The sequence below is a fragment of the Schistocerca serialis genome, chromosome 1 (genome assembly GCF_023864345.2).
Source record: "Schistocerca serialis cubense isolate TAMUIC-IGC-003099 chromosome 1, iqSchSeri2.2, whole genome shotgun sequence".
NCBI lineage: Eukaryota > Metazoa > Arthropoda > Insecta > Orthoptera > Acrididae > Schistocerca > Schistocerca serialis.
In genome coordinates, this window is record NC_064638.1 from 84,137,883 (window position 1) to 84,158,132 (window position 20,250).

General features: G+C 39.7%; 1 protein-coding gene and 1 long non-coding RNA gene across 3 annotated transcripts in view; one reads left to right on the forward strand and one right to left on the reverse strand.

Moving 5' to 3' along the window:
* Positions 1-20,250, forward strand: part of LOC126480242 (trithorax group protein osa-like) — a gene marked incomplete at its 5' end in the record, with an annotated part of 286,292 nt that overhangs the window by 174,840 nt on the left and 91,202 nt on the right. The window contains 3 exons of the mRNA XM_050103963.1: positions 2,911-3,013; positions 3,101-3,392; positions 10,370-10,441. Of these exons, the coding sequence (XP_049959920.1) occupies positions 2,911-3,013; positions 3,101-3,392; positions 10,370-10,441 (467 nt within the window). The remainder of the gene's footprint in view (positions 1-2,910; positions 3,014-3,100; positions 3,393-10,369; positions 10,442-20,250) is intronic.
* Positions 12,852-20,250, reverse strand: part of LOC126462222 (uncharacterized) — a 51,808-nt gene continuing 44,409 nt past the window's right edge. For both annotated transcript variants that reach the window (XR_007585954.1, XR_007585955.1), the window contains exon 3: positions 12,852-13,437. This is a non-coding gene — a long non-coding RNA (uncharacterized LOC126462222). The remainder of the gene's footprint in view (positions 13,438-20,250) is intronic.

Consider the following 20,250-nt stretch of genomic DNA (forward strand, 5'->3'; position numbering starts at 1 on the left):
CCAATTCTTAATCTAATCTTAGTCGTGTGTGATCCGCTTGTGTGTCAAACATACTCCTTTCACACTTGTTTGATCTCTTCTATGCACGCTGTTTGCTGACTTTCCTTGCATCTTTGTTTGTTAAATACCGACCTGTTGTCTACACTGCTTCTAATTTACTTTACATTTACAGCTTCTCAACTTCATCACACTGAATTATCGTCTTCTTCCTATCTAGCTTTATCATTTAATCTTCCTAGCTCATTATTCAGTTTTCTACAATATTACTTGCCACTTCTATAGCATGTTCATTCTTCCATTTTCTACGTTCATTCCTTTCCCTCCTTTTCTACTCCAGCCTTTTCTTCTAAAGTTTTCAGAATTTTATTTTTAATAATGTTCCTCTTCAACAGCTTGAGAGCAGGTCTTAAATCCTTCAGTGTTAAATTTAACCACTTATGAGTTTTTTTCCACTTACGAGGTTGTTTTTTTAATATGCTTCTGCTTTGTTAAACGTCTGCCGCCAGAAAGTTATGAGCTGTACCAGCCTCTGCTCAAGGGACGTTTATCGTCATTTTGAAACTGTTTATGAATCTGTTACTGGTTTTAGTAAAATGTAACACGAATACAGAACTGTTACAGGAGGTATCCATGCATGTAGTCTTCGATAGTGGTTGTTAAAACAAGTCTTTGTAATCCAGAGATCAGAGCAATCACAGAAGGCTTCTGGCTTTTCACTCCTGTTGCTTCATTTCCCAAATCCATATTCTTCAATTACATTATTCTATTTACCTTTCCCTGCTACCCATTAGTCTCGTATCATTATAATCTTTACCCGACCCTTACCACTTTCTTCAGATTTCCGGTATTTGCTCATGCGTTTCATTTTTTTCTCTTCCTCTGTATTACATTTTTGCATGTAACCTTGAATGATCAAAATATCCACAGGGACGATCAGCATCTTCATTGCTATTACACTTCATCCAACAGTTTAACTTTCGTTATGTTCTCAATCAAATATATTAACCCAACACAATTTGTTTTTTCTCTCCTCTTTGAATGTTACTTTATAGTTTTCATGTTCAAGTTCTCCTTCCCAATGCGTGTTATACCTCTTCATTTCTCTTATTACAGTTTCTAGTTCACTTTGTCGATTCGTCGTTATTATATTCCATGTTCAAGTTCTCGATCCAGATTTTTTCTCTACTTAGTATTATCTAAAACGCAATACTGATATTCGTAACGAATACTCGCCCAAAGATCCAAATGTCCTATATTATTCCACAATTCTTCTTCTCAAGACCTACCATGCTTGTGAGAGTCTTCCAGTGTAACAAATTCTCCATGTTGTGCTAAATTCTCTGCATGACTTAACCAACATAACGAACTCTTGATACCGAACACAGAAAAAACCCGTAACTAAATTAAACGAAACACGCAACATGTAACTGCGACTGAAAACAATAAACACGATTTACGATAACATTTGAACACGAAATGCACATGTAAAAAATACCTCAGTTGTCAAAAACATTTGTTAAAAATTTGTTATGTCGTTTTCCCTGACGAAGGAGCGACAGCAAGAAGACACATTCAGATTGTTCGTGAACCTTAGTATCAAACTAAGTTTTCTAATATCGAATTTGCACAACTGAGAATTTGAGAAATACGGTTTTACTGCTACTAAGAGAATGAAATCATGAAACTGGACTTCCTGAAACCTAAGATAATTTTGCTAATGACGAAGCACATAAGCAGTAAGCTAAGTGTGTGCTATTGAAGATACTACATATGGTAACATAATATGAGCTATGGCATGGGCAATATTGTAAATGACAACTGCTACTTCTAAACCATTTGGTTTCATAGTAATTAAATTTGTAATCAAATACCATTTTTTTACAAGTTAACTCTTGTTATTACTTTGTAGAAGCGAGCGCAAGTGATTCTTGATGCATGAATTGGGGCGATAAAACAGGGTGGCAACCCTCGTACTAGAGTTTAACAAATGGTTCTCTGTGTTATTTTACTATTAAAGCTATCTTTCACGATCAGTTCTGTAAACTGAACAGTAACTCAAAGATCTTCAGTGGCTGGAAATCAGCATTGTTATGCGAGACTGGACTTCTAGCCGAATACTTTACAGCAGCTCCATAGTGCATCTTAAATTGCCTAATCAGAAAACGTGGATTCTGTCTGTTTCAGTGGCATCATATCTTCGTCCACTCGACAGCAGGCAGATCTGAGAAAAAAACATTCCTATAAACGGTACACCGAAAAGGTGTCACCATAGAAAAGCAACTGAACCAAAGTTACCCGTTTTGCTAATTGACAGGATCAGCAAATTGCTGAGCAGCTGAAAGCAACAATAACGAGAAGCTGGTGTCAATGACATACGGGTGACAAGTAAGAAGGAAACACTTGCGCTCGATTTCGGCGTGCTGATGCGCGCCTGCAGACGCCATATGAGAGGCCGGGCGTCCCAGAAGAGAGACAGGGAGAAAGAGAGAGAGTGAGAGAGGAAAGAGGAGTGAGAAAATGTGAGAGAATGAATGGGAGGGGGAGGGAGGTGGGGATGTTGGTGTTGAGGAGGGACGCCGGCCGGCCGGTCGTCCGTTGCAGGATGTCGGGCTGTCCGATCGCGAAAAGCAACAAGCTGCTGGGCAGCCGCAGCTCGGCGGCGAAGCTCTCCGGCGGCTCCGGTCCCGGCAGCGGCGCCTGCGCCGCGCCTACCCCTCTGACTGCACTGTGCTGTCCGACGGGCCCCCCGACAGGGCCGGGCGCGGCGGACGGCAGCTGTGGGGTAGGCGCCGCTGCAGGGGCCGCCGCCGCCGGGGACTGGCTCGCCCAGCAGCCCGTGCCGTGGTGCTGAGGAGAGCCGCCGCGCCGAGGAAGCTCTCTTGAGGGACACCGGCCGGCCGTCTGTTGCAGCGCGTCGGGCTGCCCCATCGCCAACCGCAACAAGCTGCGCGTGCTCGAGTCTTCGTCCTCGTCGTCTGCAGCGGTGGCCGGCGTCTGCGGCGGAGGCGGCGGGGCGGCGGCGGCAGACCAACACAAGGCGGCAGCAGCCGCGGCGGCTGCCGCTGCTGCCGCAGCCGCCGCTGCCGCCGCCGCTGTCAAGTTCGAGGGCAGTGGTTCGTCCTCTTGCCCGGCCCCCGCCTACGACGGTCCCGGTCACACCGACGGTTCCTCCTTCCTCGCGCACCATCGAGCCACGCTGTCCAGCTGCCCCCTGACTGTTGCCGCCCCCGGAACGGGCACCCATCACCCGCCACCCCCCGTTCCAGCCCCGGGGACTGCGGCCGCTGCAGCAGCTGCTGCTGCAGTTGCCGCAGCCGCCGTTGCAGGACCACCGGCGCTCGTCAAGAAGGCACACAAGTTCACCGAGGAGCTGTACTCCAAGGCGCCTGCAGGTGGGACTGCCGGCTGCACATTCCTACTGTTGCATCATTTTCCTGCATTTCGTCCCCCTCACTTCAGTCTTTCCCTCAGAGACGAAAGTATATTTATGTTGCATCTTAGATTTGTATCTTCATTTTGGTTCTGGTAGCTGACACTCATTTTAAATTTCACCATCTTTAAAAATGTAAAATCCAGGTAACAGAACGTTCCAAACCCATTATTTTATGCTTATTCTACGACGATAGTACAGTTGTGGGGTCACTGTTTTTACTGGCATCGATATTAGACCTATCATGGCCGTGCGGAGTGGCCGCGCGGTTTGAGGCGCCACGTCACGGATTGCGCAGTCCTTCCGCCGGAGGTTCGAGTCCTCTCTCGAACATGGGTGTGTGTGTTGTTCTTAGCATAAGTTAGTTTAAGTAGTGTGTAAGTCTAGGGACCGACGACCTCAGCAGTTTGGTCCCTTAGGAATTCACACGCATTTAGATCTGTCATGAATGCAGAGCTGTAATTATTAAAAATATAAAATGCTATATGATACAGTATAATAGCCCGTAGAATAAGAATGTATTTTATATTGTTAAAGGGAAATAAAAATTTTAATGGAACAATGGTGACAGATTTAGCCACGTGTGGTATTCTCCATATAAAGTTTCAGAACAATACAAGAGTAAGAACAAAAATCTAAGTATTTACAATATCTAAGAGCAAAGGAAATTGGGATCAGTAACTAAATTTCAAGAAATCGCGAAAACAATTAAGAAATTGGGTAACTGACCGGCAGCAGTCCGTGAAGAAGTCAAAAGACTCACTCATAGAAGATATGAATGTACATACGTATAATGAGGAAGCAAAGTTTATCCAAAGTGCGATACAATGAGATTCAGGAAAGCCTATATAAACGAAAGACATTGAGGTAAAGATAAAAATGTCGTTTGTTTAATCTACTCTGATGCATATTCTGCCCGTCTCTCTGTGGCACTATGTGTTGTCGCGTGGATAGTAGCTATTCAGTAGATACTCCTAAATGAGACTGTTTCTTGGATTGTGCGACAGTGCTTCAGTTGCGCCGATAGATGACTCCCTAAATATCGATCACATCAGTATCTACCGTGTCACAGTTTGGCATGCTGTCATCTCGTGTCTGATGCATCAACACAAAACTAAATGTATTCGCAGTTGTGAATATGGGACCACGTGCAGCTATATAATGGAATGACAATAATGAAAATTTGTGCCGGACTGGGACTCGAACCTGGATTTTCCGCTTTAAGTAAGCGGTCGCCTCTAAGTGCTTCCGCTATCCGATCCAAGGTCACACGCAAACTTTCATATACCGTCGTCCATGTGTCGTACCACAGCCCATTAATTTTTCCCCGTACAGGGGAGACGTCACAACACAGGCACTGCAATTTCGTATTCGTTTCCGCGTCAACAAATCGGTCCATAGCTATTTTATATTCCGCGTAATCGCAGCTGTTGAAAGGCATGATAGGAAGATCTCGGCTTATCAGCTGTGAGCAGAGTTGTTCTTAACATCGTACCTGTCACAGTTGCCCGGATGGATAACGCCAATCCTACCAAATTTAGTTGTGCATTGAAACGACGAGATTTTAATCTAAACATGAGACATCAAATTACCGTTCGTCGACAATAGAACTGTCTACTGATGGTTTTAGTAAATGTACTGAATATATCATATTAAACCCTTAGAATCAAAGCTCCTCTATAAAATAATACGTACGAGTGATTCTGTGATAATGTTACAGACTTTCAAGGAATATGGAGAAGGGTAAATGTATCACTTTGAGGTACGGGACTCTGGTCTGGAAACGACCGACTCAAAATTATAAATGAAAATCTTTCTGGTACCTCAGACAGGGAAATAAATGTAACAGTGTGGTTGTTGCTAAGAGTGTAGGTTAGGTAACTTTCAGAGGTGGCAGTAAGGGCCAAAACTAGAAAAACATTCCCAGTAAGAATGAGCTCTAAAATGCGTACCTTAAGAGCTGTGAGCGTTTTTTCAGCAGAAGAGATGTTTCACAGTAGCGAAGATGAACAAACGTTCATAGCCGTTAACTCACCACCCAAACAGGACTCGTAAGGACGAACGGTACCATCGACCACCGTGTCATCCTCTACAGATAGGTGTCACTGGATGCGGATATGGAGGGGCATGTGTTCAGACAGAACACCACTCCCGGCTGTTGTCATTTTTCGTGACCAGAGCCGCTACTTCTCAGTCAAGTAACTCCTCAATTGGCCTCACAAGGTCTGAGAGGACCCCGTCTGCCAACAGCGCTCGGCAGACTTGGGCTTTGACCCATCTAAGTGTTAAAAATGGTTCAAATGGCTCTGAGCACTATGGGACTTAACATCTGAGGTCATCAGTCCCCTAGAACTTAGAACTATTTAAACCTAACTAACCGAATGACATCACACACATCCATGCCCGAGGCAGGATTCGAACCTTCGACCGGAGCAGTCGCGCGGTTCCGGACTGAAGCGCCTAGAACCGATCGGCCACCGCGGCCGGCTTTCTAAGTGTTAGCCAAGCCCAACAGCGCTTAACGTTGATGATCTCATAGGAACCTGTGTTACCGCTGCAGTAACGCCTTTGGCTCATAGCTATTAAAGTACGCATTTTAGAGCCCATGTTTACTAGACATATTTCTTGTTTTGATCCATACTACCACCTATGAAAGTTGCTTACATTCGTAGTGACAACGCTACTGGTACATGCATTCCACAACCAGATGTACCAGAACGATTTTCTCTTACAACTTTCGACTCGATCATTTCCGGACCATAGTTCCTGTCCTCAAATTGATACATTTAATCTTCTCCATCTTCCCAGAAAATTTGTAACATCATGGAATCATCCCCTATACACGTCACATATCAATTTTTTTTTCACGAACTCGTTCAAAATCAGTTCATTTAAATATTCTCAGCTGACATATTTCGGCCCCTCACGTCTGCCTGTTGCACTATATTCTTTTGCCACGAGATCTCCTGCAAGGAAATTCATACTATACCATTCCATGAAGTTTCGGGATTGCAGTCGGATGACGTCAACATCTGCCACGATTTAGGCTGACAACCCTCCAACCATCTTAAGGTGAGTATTTTATACTAGAGATTACTCTTTTTTTTGTGCACGATGTTGTCCGAAGGCTGATCGTCCGTGACGATTTGTATTTCTGTAAGGAATGGTATGGTAAAAGGTTTTCACATGTTATTTATTGCGTCACTCAACTAGGGTTTGGGCGCTCAAATAGTCCTTGAACCTGCTGTCATCTGTTCTGTTTCCTCCTGTTGGACGGCTATGTGGGGTTAGTAACTAACCTAAGTCGTGGTAAGTTAGGGTTACTGAGGTTCGAACACTATTGACCTTGGTATCTGAGCCTTGGTGCGGGCTCAGCACTACCTGGGAATTCAGTTTATTGTACTATCACTCGAAGGGTGTCTAGTTTGGCGAGTGTCCTTGTAACCTTGACTTGTACCTTCTCGGGGTTCATGGTGAACTTCACAGTTTCTCACTCACCAGTGAGCTCCTGTGATTCAACGTAATCATAGATTATGGTGCACTTGTAGATTCTTATAGCCTGACTCACATGTTGTTCCCTCGTGACGTTGAACCGTGTAGAGAAGAGGGGGTTCGGCCATAGCATGGTTAAGTTAGAGCTTCGTGAATGAGTTTAAGTTTTTGCTCTTCAGGGATGGGATTAGGGTACCCATTATCCTTCGTCCCGCTGTCTTCTTCCCTCGTACGTGCGTTGTATAGAGCAGTTTTCTGTCGAGATGGACTCCAAAGTATTTTACCGTGGGCGACCAAGGGAATTGGTTGGTCTGCGTAACGGAGTGTGTTGTTGACAACAGGCATCCTCCTAGTGAGAATGAGTGACTTCCTCTTGGTCTCATTAACTTTGATTTTATTTTCATGCGCCCACTGTTCCATGACATCTTGTTGTCTCTGCATTCTTTCTATGATTCGGTAGAGCTACTTTCCAGTTAGCATGAATATTGTGTCGTCAGCAAATAAGCTGATGGAGACTAGCGGCACTGTTGAAACGCCGTTTATATAAACATTGATAAACAGAGGCGATAAGACTGAGCCTTTGGTGATTCCCACGGCGACCGGCCTTGCTGCTGAGTCTTGGTCGTCTATACGAACTTAGAGGCTACTTTCTTCTCGGAAGCTGCTGATGATCTTGATGTAGTGGTCTATTGTGGCGTAAGTTGACTGTTGAGTTCTAACGCCATACTTTATCATAGTCCACCAATATCCCGATGGTTGATTTTTTTTTTTAAATTGAAATTGTCCTGTACCATTTCGGTGATTCGTAGTAACTGCAACTGTGTCAGTAAGTTCTCTTGAAACCATAACTGCTCGGGACTTACGACATCGTTAGTGATGTCATCCTGAATTCGCCTACCTCTTGATTATCCAGCTTGTCAGTCTATAATTTTCTGGTTGGGAAAGGTCTTTTCCTGGCTTGGGTTCGGGTGCTACTATGAACACTCAACAGGGCCCAGGGAAGTATCCCAGCATCAAGCAACTGTTCATAATCATTCTGAGTAATACTGCTGGCTTTCGTGGTAAGTTCTTGAGGTCCACGTTGCTTATGCGGTCTTTGTCTGGTGAGCTGTACTTGGTATTTTTGATGGAGTGATAAGTTGGGGGACTAACTGTGTCAGAGTATTGTGTTTTGCTTCCCATTCGATCTTGATGTCGGTTTCAATATGGTGTAGATGGTTGTCGTCCACCAGAGTTGGGAGCGTTGACATTCCGTTTTGGTATGTTTCAGCTTATAGGCCTACCTGGCTGAGCGCATCATAAAGGAACCCGTCCAGGCCACGAATCGTCCTTTTCTGAGGTCTCCTCTGTCTGATATTGTTAGCTATCTGCCACTAGTCTTTTGTCCATGGCAGAAAGTCTGCCATCCAATCCCCCATGACACTTGCTTTCACTCTTTTACCCTCTTCTCGAGTTCACATGTTAATCTGTGGGACAATCTTCTGTCATCTAGATTGCGGAAAGGAACCAATTGTTTGCGGCTTCTGTTCCACTGTTTTCAGTGCTTAGAGTATAAGGGGAAACTCGTCGAAATTCACGTCCGAGAGGAGGTTCCGTGTTGTTGCTTTTTGTATTTTCCCTGTTAATTTACTTCGTCAGTGTCTCGACAGCTACGGCACCATACTTGAGGACTCAGGTTCCGACCATGGCTAACGATAGCCCTGTTACGGCCACTCGTGAAGCATTAGCATCGACATGACCACTCGATGGGTGTCGATCATCGTAAAACATCAATGTTGATTCCTAATGTAGTTAGTAGTTATGTTACCTCTTGCCTGCAACCTGAACTTCCACCGTCAAGAGGATAGGTATGGGACTTCAAGCCCTACCATCACACCTTCAACATGCACTCCAGTGATGTCTTTGGAATGACATCATTGTAAAATGGAGCAGTTTTACAATCCACCAAGACAGCGAGACCATCAACCACCAGTGATTCTGTATTAAAACCTCCACAAAAAAAGAGTAATCTCCAGCGTAAGACGTTCACCTGGAGACGGCTGAATCGTTGTCAACTGAAATATTGTAGCAGGGTATCGACGTCATCCGGCTGTAGTCTCCAAACTTTCTGGAACACAAATACACTGGGAAAACTTCAAGAATCACAAAAGGAGATTTCCAGTTCATCAGATACAAAATTCAGCAAGTTGTTGTGCTTAAAAAATAGTACCACAAATAGGAGTCAAATTCTCATTACCGGAAGCATGAAATGTATGTGAAGGACACAGTGGTTGCCACTATTTGTTTTACAGGAACTATACGGTTGCTTTAATGACACATTGGCCTTTCCTAATTGTAGTCTGAGATTGAGGCATGGTATTGGAAACTCAAAATCTCTTACTCTATACAATACATTCAAAGAGAGAAAAATTCAGAGTACCACTGGTACTGGTACTCCATAGCATGTGTCACACTGGTCAAAATTTCAAGAAACAACTCATACTACTAGACACAAGAATGCTATAGAAAATCAAATATTTTTATAGACTAAACAGTATTAGTTAGGTTTTGAATACAAATTCCAGTTTGAGTACCATAATAAACAGATTTCTGAAATAATGCTCAGGTGGCTGTAATGTTAATAGTGTTTTCAATAGATGTAAAATGTTTCACACTTGTACTGGTAACTATTTCTGTAGGGTTAAATTCTCACATTTTTAAGTAGTTTGAACAAATAAGGTTTTACAAACTTTCTCACTGGAAATTACTTATGTTAATTAAAAAAGTTGAACTGTGCTTTAGTCTGCTCTCAGCGAGTGACATTAACCATTCTGTTAACCTAAGCTGTTTGAAAATATTTACATATTTTTAACAACAAACTACAGCCTCAAGTTTTATCCACAATCCCTTCCAGGAATATAATAGCAAAAACACTACTTTTGTTAGTATTTATTGCTTTAAGTACTTGTACAGATCTGATTTTTCATTGAAATTCAGAAGCAACCACATACTAGCTTCATTCAGATGGCTCAATTATTTAGTGTTGTTAATGAAACTTCCTGGCAGATTAAAACTGTGTGCCAGACCGAGACTTGAACTCCAGACCATTGCCTTTCGCAAGCAAGTGCTCTACTACTTGCCCACGAAAGGCAAAGGTCCCGAGTTCGAGTCTCAGTCTGGCACACAGTTTTAATCTGCCAGGAAGTTTCATATCAGCGCACTCTGCTGCAGAGTGAAAATTTCATTCTAGTGTTGTTAATGTTATTAATATTTCATCTTTACAAATACAAAAGTTTAAGATACTGTTAACAAACACTTTTTCAAACTTTAGGATATATTTAAAAGATCTAAAATAAATAAAAGTAATTTGAAGACTTATGAGGTTCTTTGTTGATTGTCAAATAAACTTTATGTAATGTCTGCTTTACTTCTGCTTTCCTTTCATTAACTTATTTCATTTTTATACAGATATTCAGTATTTTAACAATCCAACATGTGGAAGGCAGCACACTTCTAATGCAGCATCGTTTAATATTGGAAGTGAGTGTCATAAAAATTGTTACATTTTGTCACTTAAAAAAATTAAGCATGTACGGTGCAAAGGTACCTGTATGAATGTTATTCAATTATTTGCAAAATTAATCAACAGCCACATGATTTTAACAACTTGAGACAGTGTTCTCCACTTGTTTGACGCAGTTAAGATAAATAGGGAAATTGGTCTTGAATTATAAATACATAATTACTGAAAAGAAAGCAAGGAATATATAGTTTGTTCACATTAAACAATGTATAGTATGTAACACACTATTGCCTGTTACAATATAATGCCACTACATAAAGTATGACATAATAAGGACCCCAACTTTTAAAAAACTTTAATAAATGTGTCATCAGCAATGGACAGCATGCTGACTTTACTTTCAGAATTCTGCATAACTGAAGAACAAATGTGTATCCACTAACTTAAGGACTATGGTATTATTAAATTAAATATCTTTGTACAATTCATAGTGCCTTCTACTCTAAATATTTCACAAAGCCCTATATTTTGAGTTTTTCAGTTTCATAATTGTAAAACTGAACACCAGTATCATTTTTTAGACTCAATTAAATTTGAAATCTTTCATACCTTACTAGAGCATACGGTGAGGTTCAGTTTCATAACAATACATATCAGAACATGACCAAAACCTACATCTCTGTTCATTACAACAATCTGATCCACCAAATTATGTTTTGTGTACTTATGCCAAGCTACAAATGCCAGCTACTTTTCACTTATCTTTCCTTGTGTTCCATTAGGTGTACTCATATAGATCAGACAACAGAACACTGGTAGTAAAATCTTGTAAGCTTGTTTGAAGTTGTTTCTAAACAATAATCCTCTCATAATAGTTATTTCAATTTTACTGTTCAGCACAGTGGAAAACCTCCCTCCAAAATCAACACCATCTGTGGCTAAACTACTCTTATCAGTACCATGTGTCTGGATGCTAGTTCTTGAAGGTTTGCAGAATTCCAGAAGGTAGGAGAGCAGAAATGGCACTCAAGAGATTTACATCACACTGTGAGATGGACCTAAATGGCTTTCCCAAAAAAGTCTGATACCTCAATTCAGAGCATGACCTGGAGAACAGTCCAGAAATGAGTTACAAATTAGCTGAAAGGGTACAAGGTGGTTGCTATTTCATTCCTTTAAAAGCAACAAAAAAACTTAACATTTTGTGTGACTTGTTGACAGAATAAAGTAAAACACTATCTATCACAAAATCCTGCGAAAGAATTCGTGGTCATACACCAACACTGAACACTGAACTTCATAATTTTTGTATACTGGTATTCTAGATTACATAATTGCAGGTTTTAATTTAAAGTAAGTTTTTGGTGCCTTGTAAATTCTTGTTTTTTCTTATGCATGTTCAGTAGACAAACAGTTTGTAAATGACATATTAAATTTTGTTCTTTTGGATCACCATCTTAAATGATAATCCAGAAGCAATTTTTATTATATACTGTAGAGCAGTCTTTCAATTTATTATTTTGCTTGGTGGCTTTGAACATAGTCAGACATCTAATAATTCTTAAAGATTATTTGATTATTTTAAGTTACTGCATAATTTTTAGGTATTAGAAGCAGATAGCATGGTTAGTTCTCATCTCTAGTGCAATTATGCATCGAAAATATTTTATTTACATTAATGTCATTTAATAGTTCTTTACACAGTTCTTGAATCTGTTGCATTTATGTTATAATAGCTAGTAAGGAGTAGTTTATATTTGTCAAGGAAGACTGTATAAAAATTAGTGTAGAATACATGGAATCTGCTGACACTTCAAATGTACACAACATGCCCTGGGAATTATTTGTATTTAATGATATTTTTCACATATCTTTCATATATGTCTGTGATACCAAGACTTAATGCCTCAAATCATCATTTTACACATACCCTCTCCACAACTATAATCTAGTGTAAGAAAATAACCAATAGATAGAAAAAAATACAAGTTACACCACATGCTTAATTTTCCTTTCAATAGTAAATTCTAAGATTGAAACCAGGTTAAATGGTGTAGCAGTCATCAAACTGAATCTTATTCTGAAGGAATGAAGTTCAAATCTATCTGGACATCCAAATTAAGGTTTTCTTTGATTTCTTTAAATTGATTATGGTAAATGCTGGGAATTTTCCTTGCCATTATTGATTTCTTCCCTCTGTTTGCTCAATCTGAGACTGACCCTCCTCTCAGTAGTAATCTATAGAATGTTTTCTTCCTAAGAAACATAATAGAATTTCATACATAACAACAAATGTCTATATGTGTTTTTCTACATAAGCCTTTTCATTTGAAGGTCTTCAAATCTGCATAGTATCTCATCTCCCACAATATCTTTCCCCCAGATTCATGTATGCAAATGTTGCAGCTCTTATTACAATGGCACAGTTTTATAGTGCACAGTATACAGGCACTATGAGATTATAATAAGTATATAATAGTTGTGGTGTCACCAGCAGACACCACACTTGCTAGAGGGTAGCCTTTAAATCGGCCGCAGTCCGTTAGAATACGTCGGACCCGCGAGTCGCCACTATCAGTGATTGCAGACCGAGTGCCACCACACGGTAGGTCTAGTCTAGAGAGACTCCCTAGCACTCGCCCCAGTTGTACAGCCGACTTTGCTAGCGCTGGTTCACAGTCTACATACGCTCTCATTTGCAGAGACGACAGTTTAGCACAGCCTTCAGCTACGTCATTTGCTACGACCTAGCAAGGCGCCATATTCAGTTACTGTAATTACTTCAAGAATGTATTCTGAACAGATAATATTGTGACTTATGTACCATCAAGAGCAACGTTCATCATTAATGAATTAAAGTTAAGTATCAAACTAATTACGTCCGCTTTCTGAATTCTCATTCCTTGTCATGTTCCAGACCTCACGTCAGTATAGTTCTTCCCTCCTCACGCCAGCCTGCTTGAGCTAAAATTCGTGCATTTCGGCCTCCACTCGCAACATGGTGTTGGCTCTTCTGCTAACACAAAAATAGTAATAATAAATAGATTTCAAATGGTTGTAATAGAAACAACAACTAAAGTGTCAATGGAAAACAAATTGCTCAGAGTAACAGAAGTATGTTTCTTTTTGTCTGAGACAAATGCAACATAAACTGGTAACAAAATATAGGGTGTTTCAGAAAGGACTTTACAACTTAGAATGAACATTTCTTGGACAAAATTACCTTTTCTGATGAGTCAACTTTTCACTTAAGTGGCAAGGTTCACACACATAACTGTACGATTTGGGGCAGTGAAAATGCACATCAAACATTGCAACATGTTCACGATAGATCAAAACTGAATGGTTTTTGTGGATTGAGCAAGAACAAAGTTTTTGACCCCTTTTTTTTCCATGAGAGAACATCAACGGGATAATATACCTGGATATTTTACAACTATTTTTGATACCACAGATCGATGAGGATGACCAAGAACAAGATGGTGCACCACCCCACTACCTGGCTGACATTCAAGATTTTCTGAGTGACCGCTTTCCAGGTCAATGGACTGCCCATGATGCACTAATTGCATGGCTCCATGTACCAAAGACCTGACAATGCTTGATTTTTTTTTAAAGGGGATTCATCAAGGATAAAGTGTTTGTACCTCCTGTACAAACTGGCTGGCTTCTTTATCTGAACTTAGAGCAAGAATTTACGCCACTACTGGGCAAGTTACACCCGCAATGCTACAGCAAGTTTGGGAATAAACTGACTTCTGATAGGACGTTTGCAGGGTAAGCAACAGAAGCCACATAGAACATCTTTAGTTTAAGGTAAAAAACCTTAATGTGTTTCCCTACAAAATAACACTAAACTCAGCTTTATACCTTCTTTCAATACATTTATATGAATTTTTAAAGTTGTATAGTCATTTTTGAAACACCCTGTAAAATGTACAGACACAAAAAGAATATCTGAGGAATGGTAAATGCATTTTTTTGCACTGCAGGAAATTATCCATATGCATTTTCAACGACTGCTGAACATATGATGACCATATGTTGCCATCGTTAAAAGTCAAAAGACAAAGCTAATCTGTTTTACAAAAACTTAACTTACCATAGTGCCTTTTATTCTTACACTTAGCTTCACTGTTCAAAGTAAGGAGTGAAACTGATGATGTGCACTCATTCATCTGGATAGTAGCAAAGAAAGAAAAGAAGTAACCACAAAAATGAGATAAGTTTATCATGAAACTACAATCCACAGAAATTCATGGATAGTGACTCATGAGGAGTTGTGAGGATTCTGAGAAGAAACATTAGGTTCTTTAAAATGTAATAGTTATGTTACATGTATTTAATGGAAGATCAATAGTCAGAACTTCAGAACTAAACACAGGACTGGACTGAAAATCAGTCATGGTTAGGGTGGGTGATGGGGTCATGGAGTGGGGAGAGGAAGATTCAACATGAGGGGTACATGGGATCAAGCTGGGACAGAGCAAACAGGTGTTCACAGAACATGTTAGGGGACTGCTAACGGTCATGTTGAGTATAAAATGGAGAATACAGAGGTAAGCCGAAAGATCCAGATTAGGACAAAGAAACAGTGAAATGTTGTAATGAGCAACTTAGAAAGGAGCAAAAGGGTAATAGGTGCCATCAGAGGTTGATACGGAAGTAGGACAGTTGACTGGGTTGGCAACAGAAGGAAACGAGACAGTAGCTATTTTCTACATTGGCTCTCAACAATTCCTGTCTCTTAACAACGTTATGCTCTTGTCACTCTCTATGCCACCTCCACCAATACCAATGCCAATATCCACACTGCCCAGGGCACTGCCTCCATCAGACATTGCCTTGCGTAATGCTTACTCGTAATCCATACCCTCCTCCCTGTTAACTGTAGCCACATACATCCTCTTCTACAACTACTTCTTCACTATTTGATGAGCAGTGATATATCACCATATACATATTTTGTCTTGCTTTTCCAATATAATAATGATATTAACAACAAAATTATGCAGCTAAAGGCAATTGGTAAAGAAATGGTAGATAGTATGAACTGAAACATGGTATCAAATACAACAAAGAATGGCTGCCATATCACATAAGATGTACATAAAAATGGAACAAATGGAACAAAGAAGAAACTGGAAAGCATACTAATGTATGAAAATCATAGTTCAACAAGAAGATTCAAAAATGAAAATTGGCAATTTCACTACTGTAATCAAAATGTACACATACACTCACAGCCTTTCACAAGAGGTGGGCTCGGATTTTGAGTAGAGAGATTTTATTTGCCACAGAATTCTCATACACTTCTGAGATATAATAAGGTTTTTGTGTTACCAATAAAATTTATTTCTTGTGTCGTAACACATCTCCAAGCTGACCAACTTATGTGTATATAAAATGGCAATTTTAGAATCTAGTCCCTGCCCCTGGATAAATTTCTGTGTATGTCAATGCATATACTGAAAGCATGAAGTGCAGCAGTGGCAACAGTTATGCAGTACTGCACAAGATAGGACCAGCAGTTCATGAAGATATATCTTCTTCTAAGGAGAGGCAACAAAGGGATACCGATATGCTTTAAAATATTAAAGGGAGAGGAACAGAGGATAAATTTGGGACATGGGAGCCAGAAATGTTGGAGGTGAAAAGTTGAGTATGTATCAAGGAGTCAAGTCTAGAAGATATGACATAGGACATAAAATGAAAATGCAGAAGGCTGTTAAAACACTGTGAGTAATACAAATGGGAAGTAGCAATTAAAGCTGATACCTGCAGAGAGATATAGTAGTATGAATGAGATCAAAGCATTTATCAACCAGTTTTTGATGATTCAGATCACTGTTACAACTATCAATGTTGGAAAAGTAGGAAGGAGGTGGTTGCAGGGGGAAGGAGGTGGGGAGGGGAGTGGGGGGGGGGGGGGAGGGGAGGGGAGTATAGAGGGAAAAATCCACATTTGCATTGCAAGGATGCAAAACATGATGTTGGGATGCTGTGAACATATTCTATGATTTATTTTTACTGAAAATTTCAAGGGTCATATTATTGTGGACTGCCAGTCAGTACGTACTAAGTGAACTGAAAGATAATACTACCTTTCATGTTTCCTCTTTTTATATGTCTTATCAGAAATGAGAAACAAGTCTTTAATTAAAAGTAAATGTTTAATACAGCATGTTTTAAACTGAACTAATCCCATAGACAGATAAAACAGCATCAGAATTCACACTCAATGCTTTCTCAGAAAATTATTTTAAACAGCTGCAAAAACATATTTGATCTCTTAGCAACAAATAATCCAAACCAAATAAGAAGCATCATAATGGATACAGGGATTAGTGACCATAAGGTGGTTGTAGCTAGACTGAATACAGTAATATCAAAACAAATCAAATAAATGCAAAATACAAATATTAAAAAAAAGGACAAATAAAAATTTGCTTGACACCTTCCTCACAGATAGTCCCCATCCCATTCTTTCTAATCTGACTATGTAAGTGTAGAATAGATGTGGCTTCAATTCAAAGAAACAGTATTGACAGCAGTTGAAAGATATAACCAAATAAATTAATAAGAGATGGTACTGATCCCCCATGGTAGACAAAACAAGTCAGAACACTACTGCAGAAACAAGAAACAAACATGCCAAATTTAAAAGAATGCAAAATCTCTAAGATGGGTGAAGTTTTACAGAAGCTCAAAAACTGTCACAAACTTCAATGTCTGTCTCAAAACCTGGTAGAAAACCCAAAGATATTCTGGTCGCATCTAAAAGGAAGACACAGTCAAGGCTTTCATTACACAATAATAATGGTGATGTTATTGACGACAGCACCATTAAAGCAGAGTTATTAAACACAGTTTTCTAACATTACTTCACAAAAGAAGACAAAGTAAATATTCCAGAATTTGAATCAAGAACAATTGGCAACATGAGTAACTTAGAAGTAGATATCCCTGGTGTAGTGAAGCAGCTTAATACACTTAACAAAGGCAAGGCATCCGATCCAGATTGTATATCAGTCAGGTTCCTTTCAGAGCATGCTGATACAATAGCTCCATACTTAGCAGTCATGTACAACCACTCACTTGTAGAAAGATCTGTACCCAGAGACTGGAAAGTTTCCTAAGTCACATCAATACCCAAAAAAGGAAATAGGGGTAATCCACTGCTTTACAGATCCATATCACTAAAATGGATTTGCAGTAGAATTTTTGAACATATACTGTGCTTGAACATTATGAATCATCTCAAAGAAAACAATTTATTGACAAATAGCCAACACCAATACAGAAAATATCATTCTCATGGGGCACAACTAGCTCTTTATTCTTATGAAGTAATGAGTTCTATCAACAGGGTATGTCAAATTGATTCCATATTCTTAGATTTCCAAAAGGTTTTTGAGCCTGTTCCTCACATTTGACATTTAATTAAATTGTGTGCCTATGGAGTGTCATCTCAGCTGTGTGACTAGGTGCATGATTTCCTATCGGGAAGGTCACAGTTTGTAATAATTGATGGAAAGTCATTGGATGAAACGAAAGTAATATCTTTCATTCCCCAAGGAAGTATTATATGACCTCTGTTGTTCATAACCTACATTAACGATTTAGGGCACAATCTGAACAGCCCTCTTAGATTGTTTGCAGATGTTGCTGTCATTTACCATCATATTATGTCATCATCATCAGATGATCAAACCGAATTGCAAAATGATTTAGACAAGACATCTGTATGGTGCAAATAGTGGCAACTGACTCTGAACCATGAAAAGTGTGAAGTCATCTGCATACGCACTAAAAATAATCTGCTAAATTTCAGTTACACGATAAATCACACAAAGCTTAAGGCTGTAAGCTCAATTAAATACTCAATACAAATAAACTGAGATGATGGCATAGATACTGTTATCATGAAAGCAAACCGAAGTCTGATTTATTGGCTGAACACTTAAAAAGAGATTGCTTACAGTAAGCTTGTCCACCCTCTTCTGGAATGCTGCTATGCGGTGTGGGACCCGCATCAGATAGGACTGATGGTGGACATATAAAAAGTTCAAAGAAGTGTAGCTAGTTTTACGTTATCATGAAATAGGGGAGAGTGCCATGGATATGATACAAATTGGGTTGGCAGTCATTAAAACAAAGGCATTTTTCAGTATGGCAAGACCTTCTCATGGAATTTCACTCACCAGCTTTCTCCTCAGAAGTGTAAACATTTTGTTGGCACCCACCTACGTAGGATGAACTGACCATTATAATAACATAAGAGAAATCCGAACTCCCATGGAAAAATTTAAACTTTTTTTTTCATATGCTGTTTGAAAGTGGAATGATGGAGGATTAGCTTACAGTGGTTGTTGACAATGGACACAAAAAAGAATATTTGATGAACTGAAAGTGCAGTTTTGTATGCTCAAAAGGAATTTAATGAAGAATCCAAACAGTGACAAAATGCCAAAGTAAGCATTAAAGGTAAATGTAAGTAAACAAAAACCAGATGGCAAAGGCAAGTTCCTTAAGAATGATTCAAGGAAAAGTGACATTCGAAATTATTCTAAACAAAAGGGTCCTTAGATGAAGCACTGCAGAAAGTGGGTTTCTGATCAGAAACATCACAAACCAGGAATATCATGCAGCTGCTAGTGCTGTGCTGATTTTTGTCTGTGAAGAGGTATATTTAGCGTTCTGGTGGGTGTACAATGGAGTTACAAGCCATGTGACTAATGGTTTGACTTTCAGAAATGGCACAGTCCATGTGGTGTAAAGACAGAGGAAAAGAGACTCTAATGGCAATGGGAAAAGGCAATATTCGGTCATCATCTCTGACTGATGGGCAGGATATGATGCTTTTGGATGTGTGGTATGTTCCACAGCTATCTAGAAACTTGCTTTCAGTATTAGCTGCTCAGGACCAGGATATTAACAGTGAATTTATGTCATAAACAACAGAGTGTTGGCTTAAAATTGATGACAAAGTAGTATTGTGTGAAACCTGGGAGCTCTTTAGAACATTGTACAAGGCAGACATTCAACCAACTTTGCACAAAGAAATTACTGTAGTAAATGCCACTGAAAAGACTTCATTATTGCAGCGTACCATAAAAGATGGAGATATGAGGATAAACACCATGTCGACAGAACATTAGAAAGGGAATTAGAAATATGTGTTTCCCAGGAAAAGGCATTTTGTGAGCTACACATTTGTGACAAAGCACATCGCTTGCCATTTTGTCAGAGAGAAAAGACAACCAACCCACGTGAACTGATGTCAGCTGATGTCTGTGGATCTTTTAATTAATCTTTCCTGAAAAAGAGATATTGTTCTGTTCAAAGACATCTATACAAAATTTCAGTATTGCTATATCATAAGGCAAAACTCTGAAGTTGAGGATGCTTTGAAATATGTTCTTCAACATTCAAAGATATTGGGTCTTACACTCAAAGTGCTGCTAAGCGACAATGGTGGGGAATTCGACAGTAAGGAAGTTAAGGACATACTGCATGCAGAAGGTGTTACTCAGAGGCTGACATCACCCAACACACCACAGCAAAATGGCGGAAGTGAGCATGAGAGGCGAACTATAGTTGAAATTTCAAGAAACTTAAAGTAATCAGATGAAGAAGCTAATTTCCAAACACACATATGGGCAGAACTGGTTGGAGCATCACTGTACATTCTAAATCAAATTGCAAAATCATCTGTGGACAAAATCAGGCATTTTGAGTTGTGGTTAGATAAGAAGCTTAGAATAAAACATCTTTTTATAATAGGCTCTACATGCTATATCCACATACCAGTTAAAGAAAGATA